Source organism: Mirounga angustirostris, unplaced genomic scaffold (assembly GCF_029215605.1).
Source record: "Mirounga angustirostris isolate CCGP_5_RB_7025 unplaced genomic scaffold, mMirAng1.0.hap1 SCAF_3, whole genome shotgun sequence".
NCBI classification, from domain to species: Eukaryota; Metazoa; Chordata; class Mammalia; order Carnivora; family Phocidae; genus Mirounga; species Mirounga angustirostris.
The window spans coordinates 114,604,507-114,631,767 of record NW_026991711.1 but is presented as its reverse complement, the minus strand read 5'-3'; the positions used below and the strand labels follow the sequence as shown (position 1 = coordinate 114,631,767).

The following is a 27,261-nucleotide window of genomic DNA, read 5'->3' as shown; positions in this document are numbered from 1 at the left end:
AATGAGTGTTCATCGTAATAGATGGCAAGATAAATGAAAGAAAAGTGTACTGCTATAGTTAATTTTGAAAATGGAGCAAATATAGTCTATAAATAGGGGTACAACATTTACAAAACACAAGAGCATCCTTCCTATACAAAGCAGAATGGCAACCCTCACTGGAAGCATTGTTATCATTTCAGTATCTGCAACTAAAACAAGATGTAGGAAGCCTTTTGAAAAGCTTCCAGAGAAAAGTAATAAAAATGTATGAAGGGCTGCATAATGAGTATTACAAAGAACTAAAATTTCTGTGGCAACAGCAACAGACACTGTGACACTGGGTGGCATCTAAGTCGCTTGGAAATAGTATGTCCTCCTGTATCACGGCATCTCTCTCTTCCTTTCCTCCCCTTTTTTTTTTAAAGATTTTATTTATTTATTTGTCAGAGAGAGACAGAGCACAAGCAGGGAGAGTGGCAGGCAGAGGAAGAAGCAGGCTCCCCGATGGGCAGGGAGCCCGATGTGGGACTCGATCCCAGGACCCTGGGATCATGACCTGAGCCGAAGGCAGCCGCTTAACCGACTGAACCACCCAGGCACCCCCTTTCCTCCCCTTTTAAGAAAAAATCCCCTCTTCTAATGCCCCAAGACTGTCAGTGCTCCCTTTGGGTGCTGTTCAGCCCACTGGTGTCACTCAAGATTTTATACAGTTGACACCTGCATTAGAAAGACCCTCAAAAATAGAAATACTGCAAGGTATTGAAGAGGACAAAGGTGCAATTTCTTTGTAGGCAATCCTTTACAAAATGGCTTGAGAATTCCTACTTCAAAATAGTATGATAAACTAGAAAACTTCCTGTGACTCATTTCAACCTCAGATATTTATTTTTAAAATGTCTACAAAAAGTTGCTTTGCCTTCACACATTCAAAAGACAAAAGGTTATAGTAGAGCTAAAGAGTGTTGTAGTTCAACAGAGTGACGAGTCCAGAAAGTCAGATACAAATCTTAAAGAAGTATGGCCCCTAAAGTTATGATTCTCACTGGAAAGGGACACAAGACTCTAGGCAGAGGTTTTATCAAACCTAAACCCACCCTACCTCATTGCTCGACCGGTCATTTATAACTGTAATAAGAGATGCTACTGACAGGAGCAGGCTGCGGATGTGGATGTGGAGACGGGAGGGAAAAAGGTGGGAAACTAGTCTTGTAGAGGCAGAGGAAAGCACTCATGCTCAAAGTCCAAGAATTATTACATAACTGCATAAAATAATTATGCTAACAGAAAAAAGTTCAATCTGAAAAAATTTAAATAACTACGAAGTTAAGAATCAATGATTCCCCTTCTTTAGAACTAAGTCAGAAATGTCGAGTTTTCAAAGCAGGGATACCAAAAATTTAAGTATGCAGATAAGAGCTGAAAGCTCAAGAGGCAAAATAACCACGTAAAGAAGAAAATGGCTCTTGACTTAAACATTAAGATGTTTAATAACTTTTAATATAAACTGATAATGCCTCTCGATAACATATGACATTACCCATTCTCTGTTCTAAGGCATACCAACCGCATGGGTATGATTCAGTCTATAAAACAGGATTCAGAGGACTTAATCCACATCTCAAATTAAGACTATGTCACCAGTTCAAAATACAATTTTAATATAATACTAACCTTAATTTTAGGAAACATACAATAACTTTCAATGTCTATATTTAGAGGGAAAAAGATCACCGAATATTTTCCAAAAGCACAAATAAACTCCAAGGTTCCCATAAGTTTCCAAGTCTTTGTTGGGCAAGTTTCTAAGCTACCGTTATCAGTAAAAAATCTTAGCTCACTCTCCTAATGATACTACCATTCTATTCAGCCTTCTATCATAACAGCCTGAAACAGACTGTTGTTAAAAGTAAGAAGAATACTGGCGAATTTTTAAAGGGTGAGGAAAATGTCTACAAAGGCACACTCCTACAGAATGTCAAACTTTTAGAAATGGTATGTGGTTTTAAGTAATATTCTATAATACTTAAAAGATGAGACTCAAAAACAAGTAACTAAAATACAGACCATAACTCTACAAAATACATAATGCCAATATGGCTTTTTGCTTTTTTAATGAAAAATTACTAGAATATCCTCTTCCATACTTTTCAGCTCTTCATTAAATTTATAGGAAGCTTTAACTGCATCTCTAATATCTGGCTTTTACTTATCCTATCATCTGAGACTATCAAATTATTTGTAGTTTATGAGCATCATTATACTAATTTACCCACAAAAAACTCAATGCAGTTTACCCTTGAACAACATGGGTTTGAACTTTAGGGGTCCACTTCTATGTGGATTTTTTTCTAATAAATACAGTACAGTCAGTACAGTAAACGTATGTTCTCTTCGTTAAGATTTTAATAACATTTTCTTCTCTCTCGTTTACTTTATTGTAAGAATATACTACATCATACATATAACATACAGAATATATGTTAATCAGCCATTTGTGTTATTAGTCACAAAACTCAGTAGTTAAGTTTTGGGGGAGTAAAAAGTTATACACAGGTTTGTGCACGGCATTGGCACCCCTAAGCCCTGCATTGTTCAAGGGTCAACTGTACCTGATTCTAGGAATAAAGATTTATACCTTTAAAATATATCAACACCTGGCGAGACAAATTTGGGCTTGAACTTCATAATGACAGCAACATTCTGATATTATCATAAAACATGACTTTGCCCCGCTACACAGAAAACCAGCTTTGGGGGATCAACTGCGAGGACTGGGGAATTCCTGAAAACTTTTCCTAAGTCTCCAGTTCTCTTGCAATCCCCACGCTATTTTGCACAGTTAAGAAGACATGCAGTAGAACGTGCCTCCACTTAGATCTCTTCTTTACCCATTTGTGTATGAAAATTACGGCATCAGGAGACATCATGTTGAAAAACAACAAATGGCAATCACTGAAAATCGTGCCCCCATCCCAACACTGCTACCCAGTAGGATTACTATACTCAAGACTGGAATAAATTAGCAGAAGTGAAGAGCTGCTAAGTAGTCTATGATCATTGTACTTCTTCTGAGTTCTCAAGTGAGAAGGGTAAATTCTAATCTAAAAGCCTTCAAACTCTAGAGAGCAAAAGATCAACTTATACTTCTCTAGCCAGCCCATTTGCTAAGGAGGCTAAAGATGAAAGAAACTATCTGAAAATATAGATTTCACATTAAAGGATAATGGGTTTCACCAGAAAGTCAGCTCCTGGTAAAAATGAGCATATGCTGACATTAAGCTAGTGACATACTAGCCATTAGGTGTTAACATCTAATCAACTAAGTTTCTACATTCCAACTCAGATAAGTATAAATGTGGTTAACAACTCTTTGAAAACCAAAAACTATTACTGTGGCAAATCAATCATGTTTTTAATACTAAAAGTGGTAAAAAAAAAAAAAAAGAAAAAGAAAAATTCATAACACAAATTTATAAAGGATGCACAATAAAGCAACAACAACAAAAATCTAAGAAAAAAATGTTTAATATGCATCCACAAAAAGTTCCACAACCATAAAACAAACATCAATGCATCTTACCTCTATCATTATATGAAAGGCGTGCTTGTGAAGAAAAAACACAGGCAAAAGAAATTACGATTTATATCCAGAATGAAATGAAAAATGACACATCAGTTACAAAAGTGAAGGAAGGAGAATAATGATTTAGCTTTTTAAAAGTTGGCAATGATCCAATGTATCATATTTTTAAAATAAGAACTGGGAACACTTTCCTTATAAAGGGAGGAAAGTAGTATCAAACAAACAAAAAACTTGGATATCACCTTTCAGATGAGGGGCATTATCGTATAGACAACTCTAGTATGACCCCAAATTACCTGATCCAATGAACTTCAAGCTAGCAAACTACACCGAGTCTTAAATAATTGTTACTTGTTTGTCTAAGAAGTTCTAGAGTCTAAACTGGATGAGTAAAACAAGTAATTTAATTGAGAAAATACGCGCTGGAATTGGCTTCTGGACACGAGAGGGCAGTATTGCCTTTAACAAAAACTAGAAGCAGCACAGAAGAAATTTTTACGTAACCAGAATAAGTTCCTCAGCCCACACTTTGGCAGTTGTTTTAAGAGTCCCTAAAATCTCCCATTTCCTGAACTGCTTCACTCCCTTTTCATGGACGATATCATAATCAATTAGAAAAATGTTTCTAGTGTCTTTGTGTGTGCAACATAAACAATATACTAGGGTAAGAAAATAAAGACAGGGGAAGAATTAAAAAATGAGAATTAAGTAGAAACATAGTGACAGGCCAGGCCCATTGTTGACTTACTAGCCACATCGAGAGTGAAGAAGTCAAGCAGTGGTGGCCCTGGGAACAAGTATCCATACATATTTTTCAGTCTGAGGACACTCAGATACTGATAGAGAACAAGATTTTCATTTTTCCAGTCATCCTAAAATAGTTAGGGGCCTAAATTTAAAATTAAGAGAAATACTGTCACCAGTGTAAAAGAAGGCTTCAAGTCCCTCCAATCACTGAGTATATCTGCCGTTTCCAATATTTCTACAGTATTTATACAGAGAATAGCACTGACAAAAAAAGATTTGATAACTCATTTATCTGTACCCGTAGTTTAACTAGTTTTGCTTCCTTCTTGATTTTCTCCTGTGATAATGATTCAGGATTATTTATAATTCATCGAAAAGGCTTAGCTAATCCTACTATCAAAACATCTTATCAGTACTCCAGAGTAAAATTCATCCCTTGAAAGAAATACATGCCAAATGAATAGCTAGACTTTAGCTTCCCAAGGCCTAGGTATCTCTCAGGTTTTGTTTTCATTACAGGTACTACAGAGATAACCCTGCCACTATAATGACACTATGCAAGTAGGTTCATGTATCTTCCCAAAAAGGTATCTTTGCTCAATATACTTCTCAATAAATGAACATTAGAGTAAGTCAGAGAATGATCAAGCTAAACAAGGGACACCAAGAACAGGCCTCAATGCGTAAACTATGTTATAAAACAAAAGGGTCAAAACAGAATCCAAAAATTTAAATCACTGAAATACATGGATAACAAGTAACCAAATAAAACCATCTGAATTCACAACATGGAAAATGAAACTTGAGTATCATGCACTATAACTGGAGAGAACACTGAAAACCAAATCAGCACATTAATGTCAAGTAATTAGGCTGCTGGATGAGAAAGAGACTTGCTGCTTATTCCTTAAGGGCTAAAGAAATTTAACTGTGTTGCCAAACATCAGAAAAGAATGAATAGGACTTCTCCATTCACTCAACAAATCCTTACTGAGTGCCTAGTTGTGCTAGGCACTGACTACCCAGGTTCTCATAGTGCTTACTATAGTGTGGGGGAAGGAAGACTAGTCAAAGACACCACACTGATGGATGCATAATTATAAAATAAGAGCAGTGAAAAGGAATTCAGTATCCTGAGCACCTGTAAGGTGAAAGCGGACTTCCAAGGGCATGTTAAGTAAGAGAAGATCTTCCTGAGGAGAGGATCCTTGAAAAATGGAGTAAGTACTCGAGGGAGACAGATTAGGTGGGAAAATGGTACTGGGATGCATCCTAAATTTCTGACTTGTGCCACCGAATGGTTACTGGTTCTATTTACTGAGAACCAGGTTTGGAGAGATCATTACCACGGAATGTTAAGTGCCTGGAGACATCTAAGTGCTGATGGTTAGTAGGCAGTTAGATGTACAGAACAGGAACACAAAGAAATCTTTCTAGAAATATGGATTTTGGTTCATTTATATACTATAAACACACATAGATGACATATACTATAAATTCTCTCTTATTTACTATTTAAACCATTCTAAAATTTATATATACATATATATTTTTCGATAACTCACTAAATATCTTCTTAGGACTACCAAGATTTAAGGACCCCCACCCCAAAGTATTTGAAAACTGACAAACTCTGAATTTGTTTCATCTTAGTCATCTAATTATCTCATGCTCTAAGAAATTTTACAATTGCTAATTTTAAAAAAGACTATTGCCAAGCAGACTGAAATAGAATCTATAAAGAAATAATATAGTGTGTATATCAGAACAAATGCTTCTGAGCTAGGGAAAGCATGATATTATACATTAACATATGCAATAATATTGATACTGCCAAATGCACAGCCATCATTCTATCCAATTAGATCTTCAAAATTCCATTGTGATATATCAACTCCTACTTCCTCCGTTTTCCTCATCTAACTCCTGAAAGCAAGGCAAAGACAGACCGAGGTGGAGGAAACAGGATTCTGAATAAGTTCCCTAAGAAGAAAGTAGCTCCTCAAGGTAGCTAGCAATGGGGTTTAAAAGTCTGAACAAGATGTAAGGGATATCCATTCTCCTTCTGGCCACATCAGGTTTATTAGTGAGGACAGAAGAAATTTTATTTATTTTAGCATTTGTATTCTGCAAGTAAAACTGAAAAAAAAGGAAAAGGATCATGTTATACATTATAGAAATTGATGTGATAAAATGATTACGTTTATCTACAAGGCTTTATGTACTTACAATAAAAACTATTTTAAATTTACATACTCTGATTCCTCCCTTTATCCTACTTTAGGTTTTTATGCCCCCCCCCCAATTATTTACTGAAATAAGCCATTCTATTGAAATTACTTCAATGAATAATAATCCTTGGGTCTAAATGGCCAGACTTCACCACTCAGCAGACTGACACTAGGCCGACACTTCACCTATCTGTGCCATGATTTTCTTATCTATGAAATGGACTTAATAAAACAGAACCTATATCATGGGGTGTTGAAAGATTAATCAGTGTAAAGTGCCCTGTGTAGTCCTTGACAGAGTACTCAAAAAGAAATCTTTCACTGCACTAATTTCAAAGTATTGACATATAAATATATATTTACAATGGCTTTAATAAATAGGATACCTTTTGAGTACAATTTTGAAGTTGCAACTCTGTTAGCAATAACAGCTAACATGTTTTGAGCACTTAACATTAGATAGGCACCCCCGGTGGGGCTCCCAGTCACCGCAGAACTGGAGTCAGACCTTTCTCCTCTTCTCCTCCACCTTTGACCAAAATTGCTGATGCAATTCATTTCCAAGCTGCACAAACGCCCAACCAACCTATTTTTTGTTCACCCACATATTTATTAACTGTGGGCTTCAAAAGGGCCAGCCAGAACTGTCCCTCTGGGGCTCGCCAATACCCAGCAGCATGATGCCTGGCACACAGCACGAACTCAGGCATCAGGTGAGTGGGTCAGCTGAAACCAAACCGACAAACGCCAACACCCGCCAGCCTACGGGATACAAGCAGCTTTCACTAACAAATGAGCTCAGAAGACGTGACGGTGATGAAGTAGCTAGGAATGAAGGAAGAAATCTACAGTGAGGTCCAGGAAATAAAGAACTGAGAGAAAAGGACACTTTTTCCTATCGTCCATCTCCTCGCCAGACAAGAAAAAGGAGAAATTATGTATTCTGTTCTATATGCATCAGTCCCATTTGTAAACTGGAAGATGGGGCCATCCACAGTCCAAAGGAAAAGTGAACTCAAGATTTTAAAAATTAAATGGAAGTCATCTTTAGAAATAAAGTGCTTTCATTATTAACTTTAATATATAGCTTTAACTTGTTTTAAGCTTTGGATAAAGCTTTTAATTTTTTTTTTTTCCCCTCCTCCCCTTCCTTTCCTTTTTGCTTTTGGACACGGAATTTCAGCAAATCTCCAAGTGGGCCTGTCCATGCATTTGCTAAGTAAAACAGCTCATATACGCCTAAGAGAGTAATTTTTTGTCAAGCTGCAAGTCTGCAAATAATTTATGACACTTCTCCCCACAATTAGTTTAGAAATATACATAAAACTAAGTCGTAATTTAAGCTGTAACAAAAATAATCACACACAAAGGTGGAACACAGAAGTAAAGAGACTTTTGTAGGAGCCCTGCACTATTTCTTAGGCATATACAAAAAAACAAAAACAAAAACAAAACAGAAGGATGCTCAACTGCAAAACAAGAGCATTATATCACCATACTTTAAACATGCTAAAATAAAGTAAGACAGTAAAAAATATTTGTGAAATGTAGGTTCCAGGTCTTAGCAGAAACCTAACACCAACTCTAAGCTGATAAAACATAAAGTTCTGATATTTCATGAGCATACATTAAAGCTCCACTAAATTTCACTTAAGAACACATCATTTAATCAGAATGAGATTGAAAAGTATTGAGCTGAAAAGCTGTCCTCAGTATACTGTTAAATTAAAAGAAAGCAATTGTGAAATAACATTCTGTAGTTTATAAAAGGGGGGGAAAAAGCATATACTCAAACAAATGAGATTAGAAAGAGGTGCCAAAGGATACATACCAACCTGTTAAAATTGATTATCTCAGGAAAGTGATAAAGGAAAAAAAAGAAAGAACAAATGGTTCTCTCTCCTTTTTTTGCACACACTTCCTTCTGTATAATTTGTCTTATTTTAACAGGCAAGTATTTGAAATTAATTCTTAAAAAGAAAAAAATTTAAAAGGAAAGAAAAAGCGAGTCAACCTATTTCAAGATGTGCTTCGGTAGATGTGATACTCATTTTGCAAGTATAACTTAATATTAGCATATTAATACTCATTTAATTTTAGTAGATTTCTCCTGCATCCTCCACAAATAGGTAAGCAGTACCTTTTCCTAAACTGACTTGGCTGAATGATGCTATGCTACCCTTTCAGTATCTTATTAATTTTAAATGGGTACATATATAGACTCATGTTCAACAGGAAATCCTACACAGCATTTTCACAGATGGCTCGGTTTCTCAGTGGATAATTTGACATAGCATGAAATGACAACCTATTATTACTTTAATATTAAGATCAGCAGGATTATTTTGTGTGCCCAAATAAGCATCCCAAACATCTGAAAGTCTTCACTCTTCCTCAGACCAAAATCAAGACAAAATGTCATGATGCAGAGAACTGAGGAGACTGATGTCATTTAAGTAGGCATTACTGTTGCAATACTACAGTGCTACTTAAACAGCCTTTAAAAATGAACAAGAAGTTAACTTTATACCTTGTTAAAGGTAGGTAATTTCTAGCCCCTAAAATCTGCTTTCTTATCAAGTGTTTTTTATCAGCATAAACACAGATCTTATTAACAGGAAACTTCAGCTCACATATGGCTTTGAGAGCGATGCACACACTTTTATTGAAACCACATTAACTCTAACCACAGTAAGACTTCTGAATCACAGAGTCAATGCATCCATTCCCTCCTATTCTTGACTCACCAGCACTAGAAACACCAGTTTGTGTTCAGTTTACTCACTGCAGGTTACAAGAGCAAATTCCTGTATGTGGAAAAACAATTTCAGCACAGGTAAAAGAAAAGGACCTAGGGGATGCAAATTAAAAAGATGCTTCAAGCTTGTGATTCCAAAAAGAACTGAATACTGGCACTGTCTTACGAAAGCCTGGAATACTTCAACTTATTTTACCCTAAAGAAATATGGCCTCTAGACTTAAAACTAAGCTCTAAAGCTCTTTATTAAATGAATGCCTGGGCATGCTGCATTATCATCTCAGTATAACTCTAAATGCAACAAAGTCAAATTTGGCAATTCATCACTTACAGAATGGTCATATGCACAAACACTGTGTGAATACAGCAGTGATTTACAACACACAGCTGGTCTTCAAGGAGCTTACAGTCAAGTGGGAGATTGGAACATGTACACAAATGACTAGAGCCTCTCTCAACTGTTATTCGTCTGAATCACACAAGACAGAAACTGACTTCAACACTATTTTCTCAATTCTTTTAAGGACAGTACATAACTAATACCATTCTAGATGCATACGATGGATGGCTTAGGGTGTAACGGGAGGAAAGAATAAAAAGGTAAATGTATGGAGGTATGGAAGCCCCCGTGTCATACTCCCGACTTTGTATTCTTTGCTGTGGATCACTGAGAGCCCTCAAACAGTTTTAAAAACAGAAGCAACATAATCAGACATGTAAAATGCCCTTCGACAGCAATAGTATAGATGGAGAGAGAGAGAAGACCAGCTATGAGATTACAGAAATAATCTCAGCCTCAGATGTAATAATGTCCTGAACTACAACAGGATCAAGAAGGATGAAAAGGTGGGGCGCCTGGGTGGCTCAGTCGTTAAGCGTCTGCCTTCAGCTCAGGTCATGATCCCAGGGTCCTGGGATCGAGCCCCACATCGGGCTCCATGCTCCGCAGGAAGCCTGCTTCTCCCTCTCTCACTCCTACTGCTTGTGTTGCCTCTCTCACTGTGTCTGTCTCTGTCAAATAAATAAATAAAATCTTAAAAAAAAAAAAAAAAAAAAAGAAGGATGAAAAGGTGAATGAATAGGACTTGGTAAACGACAGGGCCAAAAAAAGTAGTAGTTGTCTCCCAGGCTTTCATCCAGGGTGACGGGGAAGACAATGTTAGAAACATAACAGTTATAGGTTATAATGTTAGAAATGTTAACAGAAACATATGCTAGAAACATAATAGTTATAGGTTATAAAGAAAGAAGAATGGCTTCAATCAAAAAAAAAAAACAGCAAAATTACTTTTTCCATTCCTCTTACTATGCTAGATTTGAGAATTAATATTTTTTACTGGTTACTAAGAGCCGTAAGACCAGATTTTAAAGCATGTATATCCTTAGATCATTTCTTCACAATAAAATACTAACACCAGAAGAAATTCTAACTTGGTGTCTTAGAAATAAAGAACCCCATAATTTTGCTGTCAGAACCAGCTTAGTAAGAAGATATATGTGGGTATCTCTTGTCTTCCAGGATGCCACAGACTGATCTTTTACCCCCCAATGAGAATAAAAGACTGAGATCAGACCAACGAATGGTCACAGTATACATAACTTTAGCTTGTTCTGCGAGATCCACTATAAATTCTCTTCAAGTATAGCGCTTATTGTAGGAATGACTTGTCAATAAGATATTACCACATGGTAAGACTAATGTCATAAAACAGACCAGTTAATTCACAAACCAGCCTTTAGCCAAAGCTTTAAGGAAAAGTTTCCCTAAGAAAAGGAATGAAAAATTTCATGTCACTGTCTAAGTGTTTGAAGATATGGAGGGAAAATGTTTCAGAAATCCGTAAGAACATAAGATCTTTTCCTAACTAGTCTTGGGAATTAATGGGGACATGAACATGGCGTGAAATACAGAAATCACCTCAAGACTTCAAATGTATGTCTCCCTTACTTATGACTCCTGTCCCTCATCAAAGTCTTGAATAACGAGTAAGCATTGGCACTATCAACTCAGCAGCACAGGACTCCTTACCTACAACCCAATCATGCCGATAAACCTTATTCTAAAATGTGCCAAAAAATTTTGTTAATGGAAAACACATGAATATGCCCTTGGATATATCCATGACTTTTCTCTTTTGTCCTATGGGAGAGACAATGTGATATTACTGCTCATTTTAGTAGTCAAACTTTTCAACATCCAAAGTAGAAAAATAAATCAGCCTACAGAATGATTTTGAAATGGCAGGAATGTTTACTGAATTATCTAAAACACCAGAGACATCGGCTTTCTGGGGGGGGGGGGGGGGAGGGGAAGAGGCAGAACAGGATAAGCAGCAAGAAAAGCAAAGCTTTAGTTCAGATTCCAGCTCTGACACTTGCAAGCTTTGCTATGTCTCAATTTCTTTATCTATAAAATGGAAATTAAAATTACATAAACAACCCTGTGAGGTAAAGTGAAATCAGTGCTTTTCACACCTGGCTGGTCACCACAATCACCCTGAAAACTTATTAGAAACACAGTACCTCAGGCCCCACTCCATACTTACAGGGCTGTGGCCCACGAGTTCGTATTATTTAATAAATTCCAAAGATGAGTCTTATATACTGGTCACAATTTAGAAATCATGGGAAAAAAATTATGTATTTTATGTTTTTTACATATTCTTATATAAAACTTATGTATCTATACATATGTGCAACCTACCAGTACCCTAGTACACTGTAAGTGTTCAAATAAATGCTTGCTGTTATTATCAATTATTTTGAAATTGGAGATAAAACTGGGCATTTTGTAATAAGATGGGCACTAAGCAGTTGCAGAACTACTTTGTATAAACCTCTCACCAAAAATGAGACTTAAAGCATGACACTATACTGTTTGAGACACAGTGAGAGATGACATAAATAAAGTTCCAAATTGATGACAACCCCTCTTCTACAACACAGTTCATGACAGGAAAAAAACCATAGTTAGGCATGTTTTATATTTTTCCTAACAAAGCTTGACGATTCCAGATCATTCCATCACAAAACCTTAAATCTAGTTCTCATTTTTTCAGTAATTCATACAATGTATGCAAATTTACCACAGAGCAATTCAAGTGCTAAATAAATGTGTACAATAACTTTAACATGGCAACAAATATCTAAAATCCACAGAAATGGACTGTATCTTTCCATTTTAAAAGTCTAAATGCTTGAATTAATTAGCATTTCTAAATAAAGTAGCCTCATATATAGGATACTGAGCCCTCTAAAAAAAAGTCCAACCATACCTTTGTGCCAATATTCTATGAATATCAAAATTATCTATAAGAATACATTATTTTTAAAGTTCTATTAAAAAAACAACAAATTTGTTTTTAAATTTAGTTTCCAGTTTTTTTCTTTCGTAACACAAATCTAGGGTAAATCCAGACACTACTCTAAGTACTAAACATTCTCTCTTCTAAATATAGAAATAAAATAAAAACTAGTTACCACCTAAAGAAGACAAAGTAGATCCTATGGCCATTTGGAATAAGCTACATATATTTATTAGGCGCTAAAATTTTTATTTTTATAATACTTTCAGAGATAATTTTTAATAAATCCACAACTTAGTTACTAATGTTTAAAAGTTAAAATATTTCAGCTGCACAAAACAGTGTTTACCTAATTTACCAAATAAGGTATTTTACCTTTGGGTTTATTTCTCCATAAACACATCTTACAAAGATTATGTGGATCAATTATCTAATGCTAACAGATTGCTGCAAGTACTGAGAAAGAAGTATGTTATGTAAATAAAGCTTACAGGGAAGAAGTTGTTTTGGTCATTAAATTATAGGACTTTACCATTCTTCTATCACGTTTTAACCATTAATCCTAGTGGTATTAGAGAAACAAAGTTAAACCAAGAGATCCAGAAGGCCAAGGTAATCTGATCTTAAGAGTTAAAAGAAACACAGGAAAAACTAGAGTTTAAAGATGTCTCACACAACTATAGTTTTCACCTTTCCACAGCCTGCAATATATTAACTACTTATATTAAAAGAGCTTGTAAACCACTATACCAGTGCCAACTGTCTACATGATAGAGAATGAGGAAAATTTCATTAATTTAACCTGATTACCTACCATATCTACATTTTCAGGTAGATTCAGGGTCAGGAGAGGGAGAATCAAGGGCATTAAAAAAGTTTTTGGTCTTAAAAAAAAAAAGCTTTTAGTCTTCAGTACACACTTGATATGCTGCAAAAAAAACCCAAAACAAAACAAAACAAAAAACCCAAACTAACAAAACAAAAACAACACTTGGAACTACCAATACTAACTGAAGAGAAGCACTGCTCATCTGCTCCTCTTCCCAAAAACATTTTTTTGGATATACCTTCCTGATGCCTTTGTGAAACCTCTCTTTTCCACACTTTCCTGATTACCTTACTAAATCCCTCCCTATGGTTAAAAGGAAAAAGGCACAAAAATTTAGGAATGGGAGAAAGAACAGGAGGGAAAGAATGGGTTATGGTATCACTTCTCCACCATCAATTACTTCTCAAGAAACAAAGCAGGGTGAATCTCACACTTGAAAGCCCTACAATGACAGTAAAACTGTCCAAAGAACAGAATACCCCTTGTTCTACTTTATCTTAACTCCTAAGTGAGAAAAGTTTAGGACACAGCAAGTCAATAAGTTCGGAAAATTAGCCATGGCTGCCATAACAATAAACATTCAAAAAGTTAACACCAAAAGATAATGATTTACAGCAACCCAGTGGGTTTCACCACAGTAATATTTCTTTAAAATATACAACTTAAAACAGCACAAAGTACAAGACAATAACTTACTTGAGTTGGAACAAGTACAGGAGGGTAGGCCATCTTATGATGCCTATACACCCAAAATGCACAAATAACAATCCCCGCAATCAACATAAGTGGCACCAAGGAATAGAGCAATATGTTGTAATAGGGTGGCTTAGGTGTAACTGGGTTCGAAGTTGCTGTGGAAAACGGAAGGAAAAAAACAATTCAGATTTGATCTACAAAATTCCACGATAAATATTTATTATAGTATCAAATTTTAGGAGAAAAATAAGAGTAGGAGAAAGTAGGAGTAAATTATTCCATCAACACAAATATGCTTTGTTTTCAGGGTACTAGTCAAACAGACCTATGTATTTTCCCTGTGAACTTACGCTGTGTGACTTCCATCTCCGGAAAATAAGAAAACCTTTCGTTACACATATTGCCCTCACAGCAACAAAAATACACTTCAGGGCTGTCTTTTTTTTCTATACAATCAGTCCTATAAACAAACAAAGGAGAAATAATTAAAATCAACATTAAACTGAATCTACGATGGGTGTTTTTCTAAAATTCTCAGAGATAAAATAATGAAAAAGTCATTCATAGTCAGCTTCAAGATTCTTATTAATATCCAATGATCAATTCTTAAAAGCCAAAAACATTCCAGTAATCCTGCTACTAAATCTCATCAAAACAAAAACAAAACAGCTGCTTTTATAGTAATCACACTAGCTCCATGAGAACATTGCTTAAATTTGGTTTTTAATGATAGATAAATTTTTTTTTTTTTTAATTATTAGAAAAGCTTGAAAAGGAACATAGAGCCAATGAAGAAATTTGGTTTAGGAGTGCTTTCTCTTACAGGAAATACAACTTTCCCATTGCATAAGTACAAAACTGAACACTATAAATAAAACTAGGTGTGTGTGTACACACCAATACATCCATATATACATATATATATATATACACACACATATAAATACACATACACAAAATAATGCAAGTTCCTCTCATGGCAGAACCTATCTCAACATCAGAGACCCAAGCTTAATCCCCAAGCTAGGTTTGGGAATTAAGAGTGTCATTTTTTGGAGTAGATTTAAATTCCCTAAACAAAATGAACAGGGTTGGAATAACCAACAAATGGAGAACAATATGTAACAACGTACAGAACCTAGTAACTCAAAAACTGATACGAGTTAGGTTGACTGAGGAGGTGAGGAGACAGGGATTTAGCTGCTAGAACAAACCCTAATCAGCTGCTAAGAAACTGCTATACCCTTTTTAAAAAAAAAAGAAAAAGAAAAACCAAAACTGCAAATATTGCTAATAAACATGAGGTGAATTTAAAGACATATCTTAGAAAATAAACTGCAAACTTTTGTGATGGCTGTTAGAATAATCAGGTTGAATTTAAAATGGAAAGCTTAAGGGCGCCTGGGTGCCTCAATTGTTTGGGCGACTGCCTTTGGCTCAGGTTATGATCCTGGAGTCCCAGGATCATCCCTGCTACTCCCTCTGACCCTCCCCCCTCTCATGCTCTCTCTCTCTCAAATAAATAAATAAATCTTAAAAAATAAATAAATAAACTGGAAAGCTTAAGAAATTGCAGGAAGAAAGCTGTTTTAACAAAATCAAACATTAAAATTAAATCTACACCAATACCTATTTAGTAGAAAGTAAAAGACAACTGAAAGCTAAATTTTAACAAGTTAATAAAAATATATGAATTTAAAATTTTAATATTTAGAATCATGTCTCAAATTATAGGAGGTGAAAATGACTAAGTATCTAGCCTAATTAACTCAAAAAAGTACTTTTCATTATCCAATTTCATTCTTCTTTTTATCATTGTCTTTTCCTCCATAACTTTGACATTTCTTGAATCCTTTTTTTTTTCTCTTAACTATCCTTCAGGTGAGACTGTTAAACAGTAGTTGTTACCACAAAAAGAACAAGAATCTCTGGTTTCAACTAACTAATAAAAGATAATTTGAGTAAAGATTTTCCCCCAAAATTCTTCCTGTGTTGTTGTTGTTGTTGTTTTTAAATAAAACTGACATAACACTACATTAGTTTCAGGTATACAACATAATATGTTCATATCTGTACATACTGTGAAATGACCACAATAATCTAGTTAATGTCCAACATCACACATAGTTACAAATTTTTTTTCTTGTGATGAGGACTGTTAAGATCTACTTTCTTATCAGGGCACCTGGGTGGCTCAGTCAGTTAAGCATATAACTCTGGATTTCAGCTTAGGTCATGATCTTAGGGTCATGAGATCAAGCCCCACTCTCTCCCTCTCTCTGCCCCTCCCCAACCCCCTTTCTTAAAAAAAAAAAAAGAAGAAGAAAAAATCTCTCTTATCAAAACTTTCAAATATACGATAGAGCTTTATTAACTATAGTTGCCATGCTATACATTACAACCCCAGGACTTGTTTTATAACAGGAAGTTTGTACCTTTTGACCACCTTCAACCATTTCACCTTACCCCCCCCAACCCCCAGCCTCTAATCTAGGAGTTCATTTTATTTTTTGTTTTTGTTTTTTAAGACTACACATACAAGTAAAATCACATGGTATTTGTCTTTCTCTATATGACTAATTTCACTTAGCATAATACCCTCAAGGTCCATCTATGTTGTCTCAAATGGCAAGATTTCTTTCTTTAAATGGCTGAGTAATATTCCTGTGTGTGTGTGTGTGTGTGTGTGTAAAAACACCACATTTTCTTTATCCATCAATGGACACACAGGTTGCTTCCATATCTTGGCTATTGTAAATAATGCTGCAATAAACATAGGGGTGCATGTATCTTTTTACAAGTTAGCATTTTCATTTCCTCAATAAATACCCTGAAGTAGAATTGCTGGATCATAGGGTAGTTTTATTTTTAATTTTTTGAGTAACCTCCATCCTGTTTTCCTAGTGGCCCTACTTACCTTTCATAATAGCAGATATCACTTGATGATCACCTCTATTTATAGAGAGGCTAAGAATCGGAAATGCAGCTACAATGTGTAATTACAGAGAAATAATCTTTGGAAAATTCAGAGATTTAGAAGTAAACCTTAAATACTAAATATATACCTAAGATTTTAATTTCTCATGAAAAATTGAGATAATTCAATTTTCATGGATTTATTCAACACATTTTGCTATTAATTACATATGGCTAATCAACCACAGGTTCATGGTAATCAATTGAGGCTCCTGAAAGGGATAGGCAAGTATCCAGTGTTCCATGAGTGTATCAGTATTTTCTGGCTCCAAAATGTCTATTTATCTAGGACTTTGCAGCCTCTGCCAGCCATCAGCACCCACCCACAGTGGATATCCTGTGGCCCAGGCAGTTTATAAGTAATCAACCAAACATCTATGGCTCTCCTTACAGAAAGATCACAGGCAGTCAATAACATGTCTACTGTATTTTATTTCCAATACAGAATAAAACAATCGAAGCAAAATCTTTTAAATAAAATGTAGCTTTCTATGAGGACTCTTTTAGTACTGTTGTAATTCTGAACATCAAGTTAAAATGTCTCTCAGGGGTAAAGAACAAAGGCCTACTTTGCAAGAAAAAAAAAATGCAGTAAGATCAATTTCTTCCAGATACATAAATAGGGAAACTAAAAGGAAATTAAATACTATGATTAAGCTTTACTTTCTTTGAGGATACAGGATAGATTTTCAACAGATATACTGTCTTTTAAAGCAATTTAAAAAATCCCTTTTCCTTAAAATTGACCTTAAAAAAAGTTTATCATACTAATAACATATGGGGAAAAAAAGGTTCTTATCTATAGTTCTCACTACATGGTAGATTATTCAAAGTGTACCAAAGATAAAACATAAACATGCCATATTTATCTTACTACTTTAAAACATGTATATTGTCATTAAAGCATGTTATAATTGTATTCATAATCCCATCTTAAAAAAGAAACATTTAAGTGAAAATACATGCACTGAGCTTTCCCCCTGTAAAAATGAGTGTGGAGAAAATGTTTCCTTACCTGTCATAACAGTTGATATCATCCAGCCAACAACCTTGCTTCACTATTTCAATGGAACCAGAAATATTCTTCCAGGTAGCAAAACAATGTCGCCTTTTATCTTTGTCACCATAACAGGGTTCAACACCAGTTCGATTGGTTCTATCTCTTTCCCAATTAGCATTATAGAAAATACACTCCTGAGTTTCTGATCTACCAAGTATAGCACCTATAAGATAATAAAACAACAACTTAATATAACTGTATTAGCTCTTAAGAGATTGTCTCACCATATACCAAACTCAAACTCAGATGTGCCTAAAACGTCAGTAACTTACTGTCTTCCTAGTGTTGTAACACTGAGTTTAAGTTTCCACATCAATCTCCATACTTGAAGTATAATAAACATAGTAATAGAAAGTGACCAAATATATCTCAAGATTTCTCTGAAAAAGGACAGTTTCACTTCATTTAAGAATGTCCCGGATGAAAAGCAGTAAAATTGTTAATTTAATTAAATCTTGATCCTGGATAGATTTCGTTTCAATATCCTGTGTGATAAAATGGGAACTAAGCAAAAGCAGTTCTGCTGCATAATGAAGTACAACGGTTTGCCTCAAGATAAAGCCTTTGCATGACTGAGTGGGGAATTAAACCAACCATGGTTATTCAGACTTGGGTATCTGACAGACATGTTCTCAAAAATGAACCAACTAAACCTATTACTTCAAGAAAAACAAGTGACAGTATGCAATGCCAATGATAAAATTTGATCTTTCAAGCAAAAAAGAAGGATTTTGGAAAATTTGTATCACCACCATTAGCCTGACACTTTCCCAACACTTAAAGAATTCTCTCATGAGGGGACCCCTGGTGGCTCAGTCAGTTAAGCATCTGACTCTTGATTTCGGGTCTGGTCATGATCTCAGGGTCATGAGATCAAGCCCTGCTTCGGGCTCTGCCCAGGGCATGGAGTCTGCTTAAGATTCTTTCTCCCCCTGTCCCTCTGCCCCTCCCCATCCCACTCCCACTGGCACGTGCCTGCATGAGCAGCACTCTCTCTCTTAAAAAAGAAAAAAAAAGAATTCTCTCAGGAGATCAGTGGAGATATTAATACATGTAACTTTTAAATATTGAATAATGAAATGTGCCAATAATTAGTAGGTCTATATAATTCAGAGAACCAATATTCTCTAAATGAATTACATGTGATGTTATAAAAGCATTCGTGGGTTAAAAAAATCCATTTAATGTTCAAGATAGTCCCATAGATTTTAATGTTACAGAGGACAAAAAGTTCATTAATGGTTTTAGATTCTGCACTGTAAAACTAACTTTTAAAAAACTACCTCTTGTCTTATGCGGAAAAACAAAGTGCTGGAATACCCAAAATAATTCTGAAAAAGATATACAAAGGAGAATTCATACTACCTGTTTTTAAGACTCACTATAAAGCTTCAGCAATCAAGCTAGTGTGGTCTCAGTGAGAAGACAGACACACACTTCAATGGGACAGAACAGAGAATCTGGAAATAGACCCACATAATGTTCAGTTGACACACAGCAAAGGTGCCAACACATTTCAGTAGAGAAAACACAGTCTTTTCAACAACTATGCTGGAACAATTGGACATCTTATGAACAAACAACAACAAGACAAACTTCAACTTGTATCTTAAACCATTTACAAAAATTAACTCTAAACATACCAAAGACCTAAAAAAATCTAAAAGTATAAAACTTGTATAAGAAAACATGAAAAATCTTTGTGACCCTAAATTATGAAAGACTTCTTAGAACATGAAAGACATGAACTACAAAAGAAAGAACTGGTAAGTTATGTTTCATTAAAATTAAAACTTCTCTTTGAAAGTTCAAGGGGAAAAAAGTCACAGACTCGGAGAAAATACCTGCAAATTATGTTATCTAAAAAAAATGCTGACATTCAATATATAGACAAACCTGTCACAACTCAATAATAGTAATTTTTTAAAGCCACCAAATTTCTAAAAAAAATGGACAAAAGATTCAAAATAACATGCTTTGCTGAAGATATATGAATGGAAAACACTAACATGAAATGATTCTCAGTATCATTAATCATCAGAGAAATGCAAACTGAAATTCTAATATCGATTAAAATGGCTAAACAAAAACAATCTCAAATGTTGATAAATATGTAGAGCAACTGGGACTTTCACACATTGGTGGCTGTAATGCAAAATGGTCCACCCACTTTGGAAAGCCAGTTTGACAGCTTCTTATAGTAAACATACACCTACCATACTACCTACCCAGCAATACCATGCCTAGGCATTTACCTAAGAAATCAAAACATATGTTCATGCAAAAATCTGTACATGAATGCTTGGAATGGTTTTATTTATAATCAACCCAAAACTGGAAACAACTCAATATCCAGTACTGCTAAATGGATAAACAAACATCCATACAATAAGAAGAAATGAACTAGTGATAACTATAACAACATGGATAAATCGCAAACATATTATGCTATATGTGATTCCATTTATACGATATTCTGGAAAAGGTGAAACTATGGGGACAAAAATGAGATCAGACGTTGCCAGAAGCTGGGAGTGAGAGGAGAGGGCTGATTACAAAAGGGCTTGAGAAAATTTTTCAGTGACCAAAATATTCTACATTGTAACTGTGGTCGAAGGTTTTATGTCTTATGGGTTAATCACAAAGAATTGTTTTATCAAAAAAATATATTTTATTCTATGGAAATCATACTTCAATAAACCTGACTTAAAAAAAAAAAGCAAAATATCTACCATGTGTTGAGTTTTGGTATAATATCAGAGAAAAACACCCACAATTATCTAAAAATACTCATTTTTTTCTAAAACTATATCTGTGTATGACCACATTTCCTTCATATCAAAAGAACGTATCACAGCAGACTTAATGGAGGAAGAGATACAAGAATCCAGTTGTCTTCCATGAAAACAATCATTAAAGAGATCTGCAAAAATTTCATTAATTTTTTTTGTTTTGGAAAACATTTTTCATAAAAATGTTCTTTTGTGAACATGTATTGGATTACTGTTACTGTTAAATAAATATTTTAAAATTTTGTCAATTTCTAATGTGATAAGAATGATAGATAAAATCCCTATTTAAAAAAAAAAAAACTTTCTGGGGTTCTACACTTTTAAAAGTCTTAAAGTTGAAACCAAAAAGCATGAGAACTTGCTGCAGCTCTGCAGTGTCTCAGGACACAAATGGGATTATAAGCTGCTAAAATCTGTGGCAGTATGAGTGCTCTGGACTTCCTCTCAACGACGGAAGAAATAATAGGAGCAGACCTATTATAAACTAAGGCTGGTAACTCCATGTTCTTTGTAGTCTAAAAAAAAAAAAAAAAAAAAAAAGGGTTGCTTCTACTATTTACCTGTGTAAAAAAATACCTATTTTCTAAGTTATTCCTTTTCAGAAACTTGTTACTGAACATAATAAAAAAAATTTAAAAAAGAAGAAACCTGTTGAAAATACCAGCAAAATAAGTTTCCTCCTTTACTAAATAACCCAAAAACAATCATGCACTGTCACATTATTATCTGAAAACAAGGTATGGCAAACTTTTTCTGTAAAGGGCCAGACAGTAAATATTTTCGGCTTTGCAGACCACGTGGTCTCTATCACAACTACTCCATTCTGCCATTACAGCACAAAAGCATCCACAGGACAGTATATGAATGAGCATGGTTATGTTCCAATAAAACTTTATTTATAGACACTAAAAATGAAATTTCAGGTAATTGTTACACGTCACAAAATACTGTTCCATTTTCAACCATTTAAAAATGTAAAAATCATTCTTAGTTTACAGGCTATAAATTTGGCTCACGGGATGTGTGGTCAGCTATCTCTTAAAACAATGTCCTAATTTCAACAGTCTAGCTAACCTGCCTTTTGTTTGTTTTGTTGGGGACGGGTCCTCTGTAAATTACCATTCATGTAATTTATGTTAAAAGCCACTATTTATTATTTTTAATTTCCAAAGAAAATACCACTGAAGCACAGGAACACTATAACACCATTTAAACTAAACAAAACTGACAAAAATAAAATAAAATACTGCCTAGAGCAGAAATGCCAAATAGGTTTCATCTTCGTGTCAATTCCAATAAATTAACAGTAGCAGCCTAGAGTAGCATATTGAGAAGGATTTTGAAGTAAAAGAGTCTTGAAATTAGTATTTGCCACGTCTGTTCTAGAGAAAAGATGAACAAATGACCATTTCTTCATTTAAAAAATACTTTCTTCACTTAAAATTTAAAGGCAAACAAGATTTCAGCATGGCTTTCCAGATCTAGACTATCACTTGATTGATATTTTCCAGAGACAGAAAGAATCCTGCTTATATGGAAAATTGTGACAATCTCATCACCCCCTCCTCAAGCTGATCCTGTAATCAGTCTCTATCCCATCATATCTCTTAACTGAACACGAAATAACATAATTATAAAAATAAAATCAAATTACACATTTTATGTTCTTAAGCTTGCATTGCGACTTTAAAGATGCAATTAAAAAAAATTGGCAAAAGTTGCTTATATGTATGAATTTTTAACAGCAACTTCCAATTTAAAATTTTCTGAAACTTAAAACTTCTACCAAAGTAATTCCAAACAGTTCATACTATTTTCAAAAGAAATAAACAGACATAAAAGGTATGTGTTCATGGTTTAGTATAGTGGTTCTTAACTAATTATGTACAACAGAATCCCCTATGTTTTCTCAAATTCCTGTCTGAGTGCCATTTGGAGCCCTGGGGGATGAGTAACTGAAAAGTCTATGATGTAAGGTATATATCCAGAGAAAGTGTGTGTGTGTGCGTGCACGCACATGTGTGTATGTGTGTTCTTTCCCTTTCTGACAAAGACCCACTGGTGATCTAATGTTCCTCTCTAGTTAAGTACCACTGGCTTAACAGATTGTGACCTGAATTTGGAATTTAGTTCACAAACTGTGGCCTTGAATAAATTACCAAAACTTTCATTACCCTGTTTCCACAACTGATTCAATTTCCATAATAATTTTGTAATTATTATGGATAAATCCATCATTTCGTAATTCACATTTAGCCTAGTTATAATAAATCAATAAGTCTAATCACAGAATCCAGTATCAGAGTTAATTTAGATAATAGTTCTATTTCCAAAGTACTACTTATTTTAATGACTAGTACCATTTTTCCTACCATTAAAAAAAAAAAAAAAAGCAACACACTTGATCTGAAATTTGGTAGAACATCTGACCATAAAATAGCCCTGCAAAAGTCATATTTAAATCTAAAATACCCCTCCTATGATGAAAAAGCAAATTTCACCTAGAGTGACTACATCTGAGGACAATCAGGCTTTTATTTTTTAAAAGCAGTAAATATGAATATAATACACCCACACTAATTTTACACAAACTCTTCCAGAAACAGAAAAGAAGGGACTACCTTCAACTGATTTTATGAGGCCACTATTACCTTGATAACAAAAACAAAAACAGCACAAAAAGAGAAATACAGACCGATATCTCTTATTAACTTAGATGTTAAAGTCCTCAGCAAAATTTTGGCAAACAGGGGGCGCCTGGGTGGCTCAGTCGTTAAGCGTCTGCCTTTGGCTCAGGTCATGAAACCAGGGTCCTGGGATCGAGCCCCGCATCAGGCTCCCTGCTCCGCGGGAGGCCTGCTTCTCCCTCTCCCACTCCCCCTGCTTGTGTTCCCTCTCTCGTGGTCTCTCTCGGTTAAATAAATAAAATCTTCAAAAAAAAAAAAATCTGGCAAACAGAATCCAACAGTATATTTAAAAAAAAATAATCCACACCAAGTAGGATTTATTTCAGGTATGTAAGGTTAGTTCAATATTCAAAACTCAATCAATGCAATCTGCCAAATCAAGAAACTAAAAGACAAAAATCACACAATCTATCAGTACACCAGGAATAGAGGGGAACTTCCTCAAACTCACAAACAGCACCTACAAAAACACCAACAACTAACCTCATACTTAATGGCAAAAAACTAAATGCTTCCCCTCTAAGATCAAAAACGAGATAATGAGGTCTACTCCCATTACTCTTAACACTGTACTGAAAATTCTAGCTATCGCAATAAGGCAAGAAAAAGGAATTAAAGGCATGCCAATTGGAAAAGAATATATAACTATTTCTATTCGCAGATGAGATGACTGTCTTTGGAGAGAATCCCAAGGAATCTTCAAACAAAACGTTAGAATGAGTTCAATAAGGTCAAAGGATATAAGATCAATACATAAAAACTGCATTTCTGTATACTAACAATGAAGTGGTAGAAGTGAAATTTAAAATGTAATACCAGTGTGGTGCCTGGGTGGCTCAGTCAGTCAAGCATCCAGCTCTTGATTTTGGCTCAGGTCGTGGTCTTGGGCTCCCGAGATTGAGCCCAGCATTGGACTCCCCAATCAGCACAGAATCTGCTTGGGATTCTTTCCCTTTATTTCCCCTTCCCCCTCTGCCCCTCCCTCCTCTTGCGCACATCTGTGTACACTCACGTGCACTCTCTCTCTCAAATAAATAAAACCTTTTTAAAAATTTTTTTTAAAAAATTGTAACTATAAAACCAGTTACAATTGCTCCTGAGTATTAAAATACCTAAGATATAATCTGACAAAATGTATAAATCTATGTGATAAAAATTATAAAATGTTGATAAAAAATAAAAAGAAGACTTGAACACTTGGAGAGACATACCATGATAATGTATAGGTTTAATCTAATTCATATCAAAATCACATCAAATTTCCTTGTGGACATAAATGAACTTATTCCAAACATTTTTGAAAAGAATAAAGTGGGAGAATTCATGCTTACTGATTGATGTTAAAGCTTACCAAACTATGACCATGTGGTAATACAGGCAGGACAGACACAGGTCAATGGAACACAGAGAACACCCAGGAAGAGATCTACACAAATATGCCTGATTAATTTCGGACATATAAACAAAAGCAATTCTACAGAGGAGGGAAAGCCTTTTCAATAAATAGCGCTAGAGCAATGGGGACATGGTTCAAGCAAATATTTCTTAAATGCCCTCCCGTTTGCTATCTATCATCATTTTAATAGTTCCTGAAAGCCGGGCACCTGGGTGGCTCAGTTGTTAAGCGTCTGCCTTCAGCTCAGGTCATGATCTCAGGATCCTGGGATCAAGCCCCACATAGGGCTCCCTGCTCCGCGGGAGGCCTGCTTCTCCCTCTCCCACTCCCCCTGCTTGTGTTTCCTCTCTCGTTGTGTCTCTCTCTGTCAAATAAATAAATAAAATCTTTAAAAAAAAAAAAAAGTTCCTGAAAGCCGAGCTCTTGCAAAAAAACCCTCCTAGGCTAAATCCCACATGTGACAATTTTCATGTTTTTTCAAGGTAGATAAACAAAATCCTAGAAGTCCTTTAATCAGAATTACTCCTTCCCCCAAAATGTACACCACTTGCAGTCCAACATAAAATGTATTCTTTTACATTTATTTAGTGTTTTTGATCAATTGCCTATATACATTCATTTACATGTCAGAATGCCAGTGAGTCTAAAACTATCCATCTTACTTGCCCTCCAAATACAAACAGTATTTAATGGATGATAAAATGTAAAAAGCAATGTAACAACTGAATAAAAAACCCACCAACTACTACTGCTTCCCAGCTTCAAACAGGTAGCTGGAATTGAAATATCTTTAACAATTACATTAATTTCTTTTCTGATTAAGATGACAATGTTTTTCACAGTCCTGTGACCTGCATCACCCTATCACAATTCTCCTATGTACGCATCCAACGTTAAACAGAAAGGAAAGAATTGTTTTGACACCTTACAAATATGAGGCTCACTTCCTTTTTTTAAAAAAAAGATTTATTTGAAAGAGAGAGAGCACGAGAGGGTGAGGGTCAGAGGGAGAAGCAGACTCCCCGCTGAGCAGGGAACCCTGCAGGGGCTCCATCCTGGAACTCCGGGATCATGATCTGAGCCTCCTGAGCTGAAGGCAGACACTTAACCAATTGAGCCACCCACATGCCCTGGGGCTCACTTCTGAAAAAGTTTTCTAATGGTGTCTGAAACTATCAATAAGTCATTGAGAATACAGTATAAACGGCATGCAACTGAACGCCTTCCCCCAACCTGTTCCTCCTATAGGCAAATTAGTCCTCTAGGAGGGGTTAATGAAGTTTCAAAAATAATAAACAAAACTTGATAAGCAATTCTTGTTTCCCTTTCACATATTATTGCTTCCTGCCACTCTAAGGGTAGAACACGGGTCCAAAGAGAATCAGCAACAGCAGGCAGATTAAACTGAATGATGCTTTTAATCCAAAACATTTTGTAGTATAAATTAAAAAGACAGAATAGTATCAAAAACATTATACAAAAGAATTTTAGATAAGTAATTGGGAAATTCTAGTATAGTACAACCCTTTATGGCACCAAGAAACCCTAAAATAAATAAATATATGCAGCATTTTATTAGTTCAACAGGGATTATTTAACAGTTTTTCACTAGGCTAAGTAATCATCCACCTACCCAGAAACTTGCAACTTGAATGAATATCATAAAATCCTCAATTTGAAGGAATTCCCAATTTCCCCCATAAGGTATTTTTTAAATTTTGACCAACCTGAAATACACAAACCTTTGTATATTTATATGAAACAGTCCAATGTATACTTATTTTAATGAATTTAGTTTACAAATATTTTAAAATCATACAGCACAAAAATTTTACAAAATAATTTTGTTCAAATTTCACATGCATCTCCCAACAAGTGTCCTCTCATTCTTTTTGAGTCATTGAAAACTATCAAAACATGGATCATCTTCACTTCCATTTAAGTTGCTTGAGAAGCAATACACTTTAAAGTCATATAGAATACTGTCACTGGAAATGTTTTTCCAAACCAATATCTGTTCATATAATACTAAGTGATTTTTTTCACTGTTCTATAGGTGTATTTTGTGATCTTCATAAAGTAACTACATACAATATTGCTTTTTAAAACGAGCTTTTAAAGTTTTTTTTTTTTACAGCCTCTGTAAATAGTTTACAACAAATGATAGTAACACTATCAACACTACGACCACCCCCAAGAATAATTTATTTGTTTAAACT

General features: G+C 35.0%; 1 protein-coding gene across 1 annotated transcript in view; it reads right to left on the bottom strand.

Annotated features, from left to right (window-relative positions):
• Positions 1–27,261, bottom strand: part of ACVR2A (activin A receptor type 2A) — an 80,226-nt gene that overhangs the window by 14,516 nt on the left and 38,449 nt on the right. Inside the window, exons 2-4 of the mRNA XM_045868907.3 lie at positions 18,123–18,330; positions 14,482–14,591; positions 14,132–14,286 (exon numbers count right to left, since the gene is read on the bottom strand). Of these exons, the coding sequence (XP_045724863.1) occupies positions 14,132–14,286; positions 14,482–14,591; positions 18,123–18,330 (473 nt within the window). The remainder of the gene's footprint in view (positions 1–14,131; positions 14,287–14,481; positions 14,592–18,122; positions 18,331–27,261) is intronic.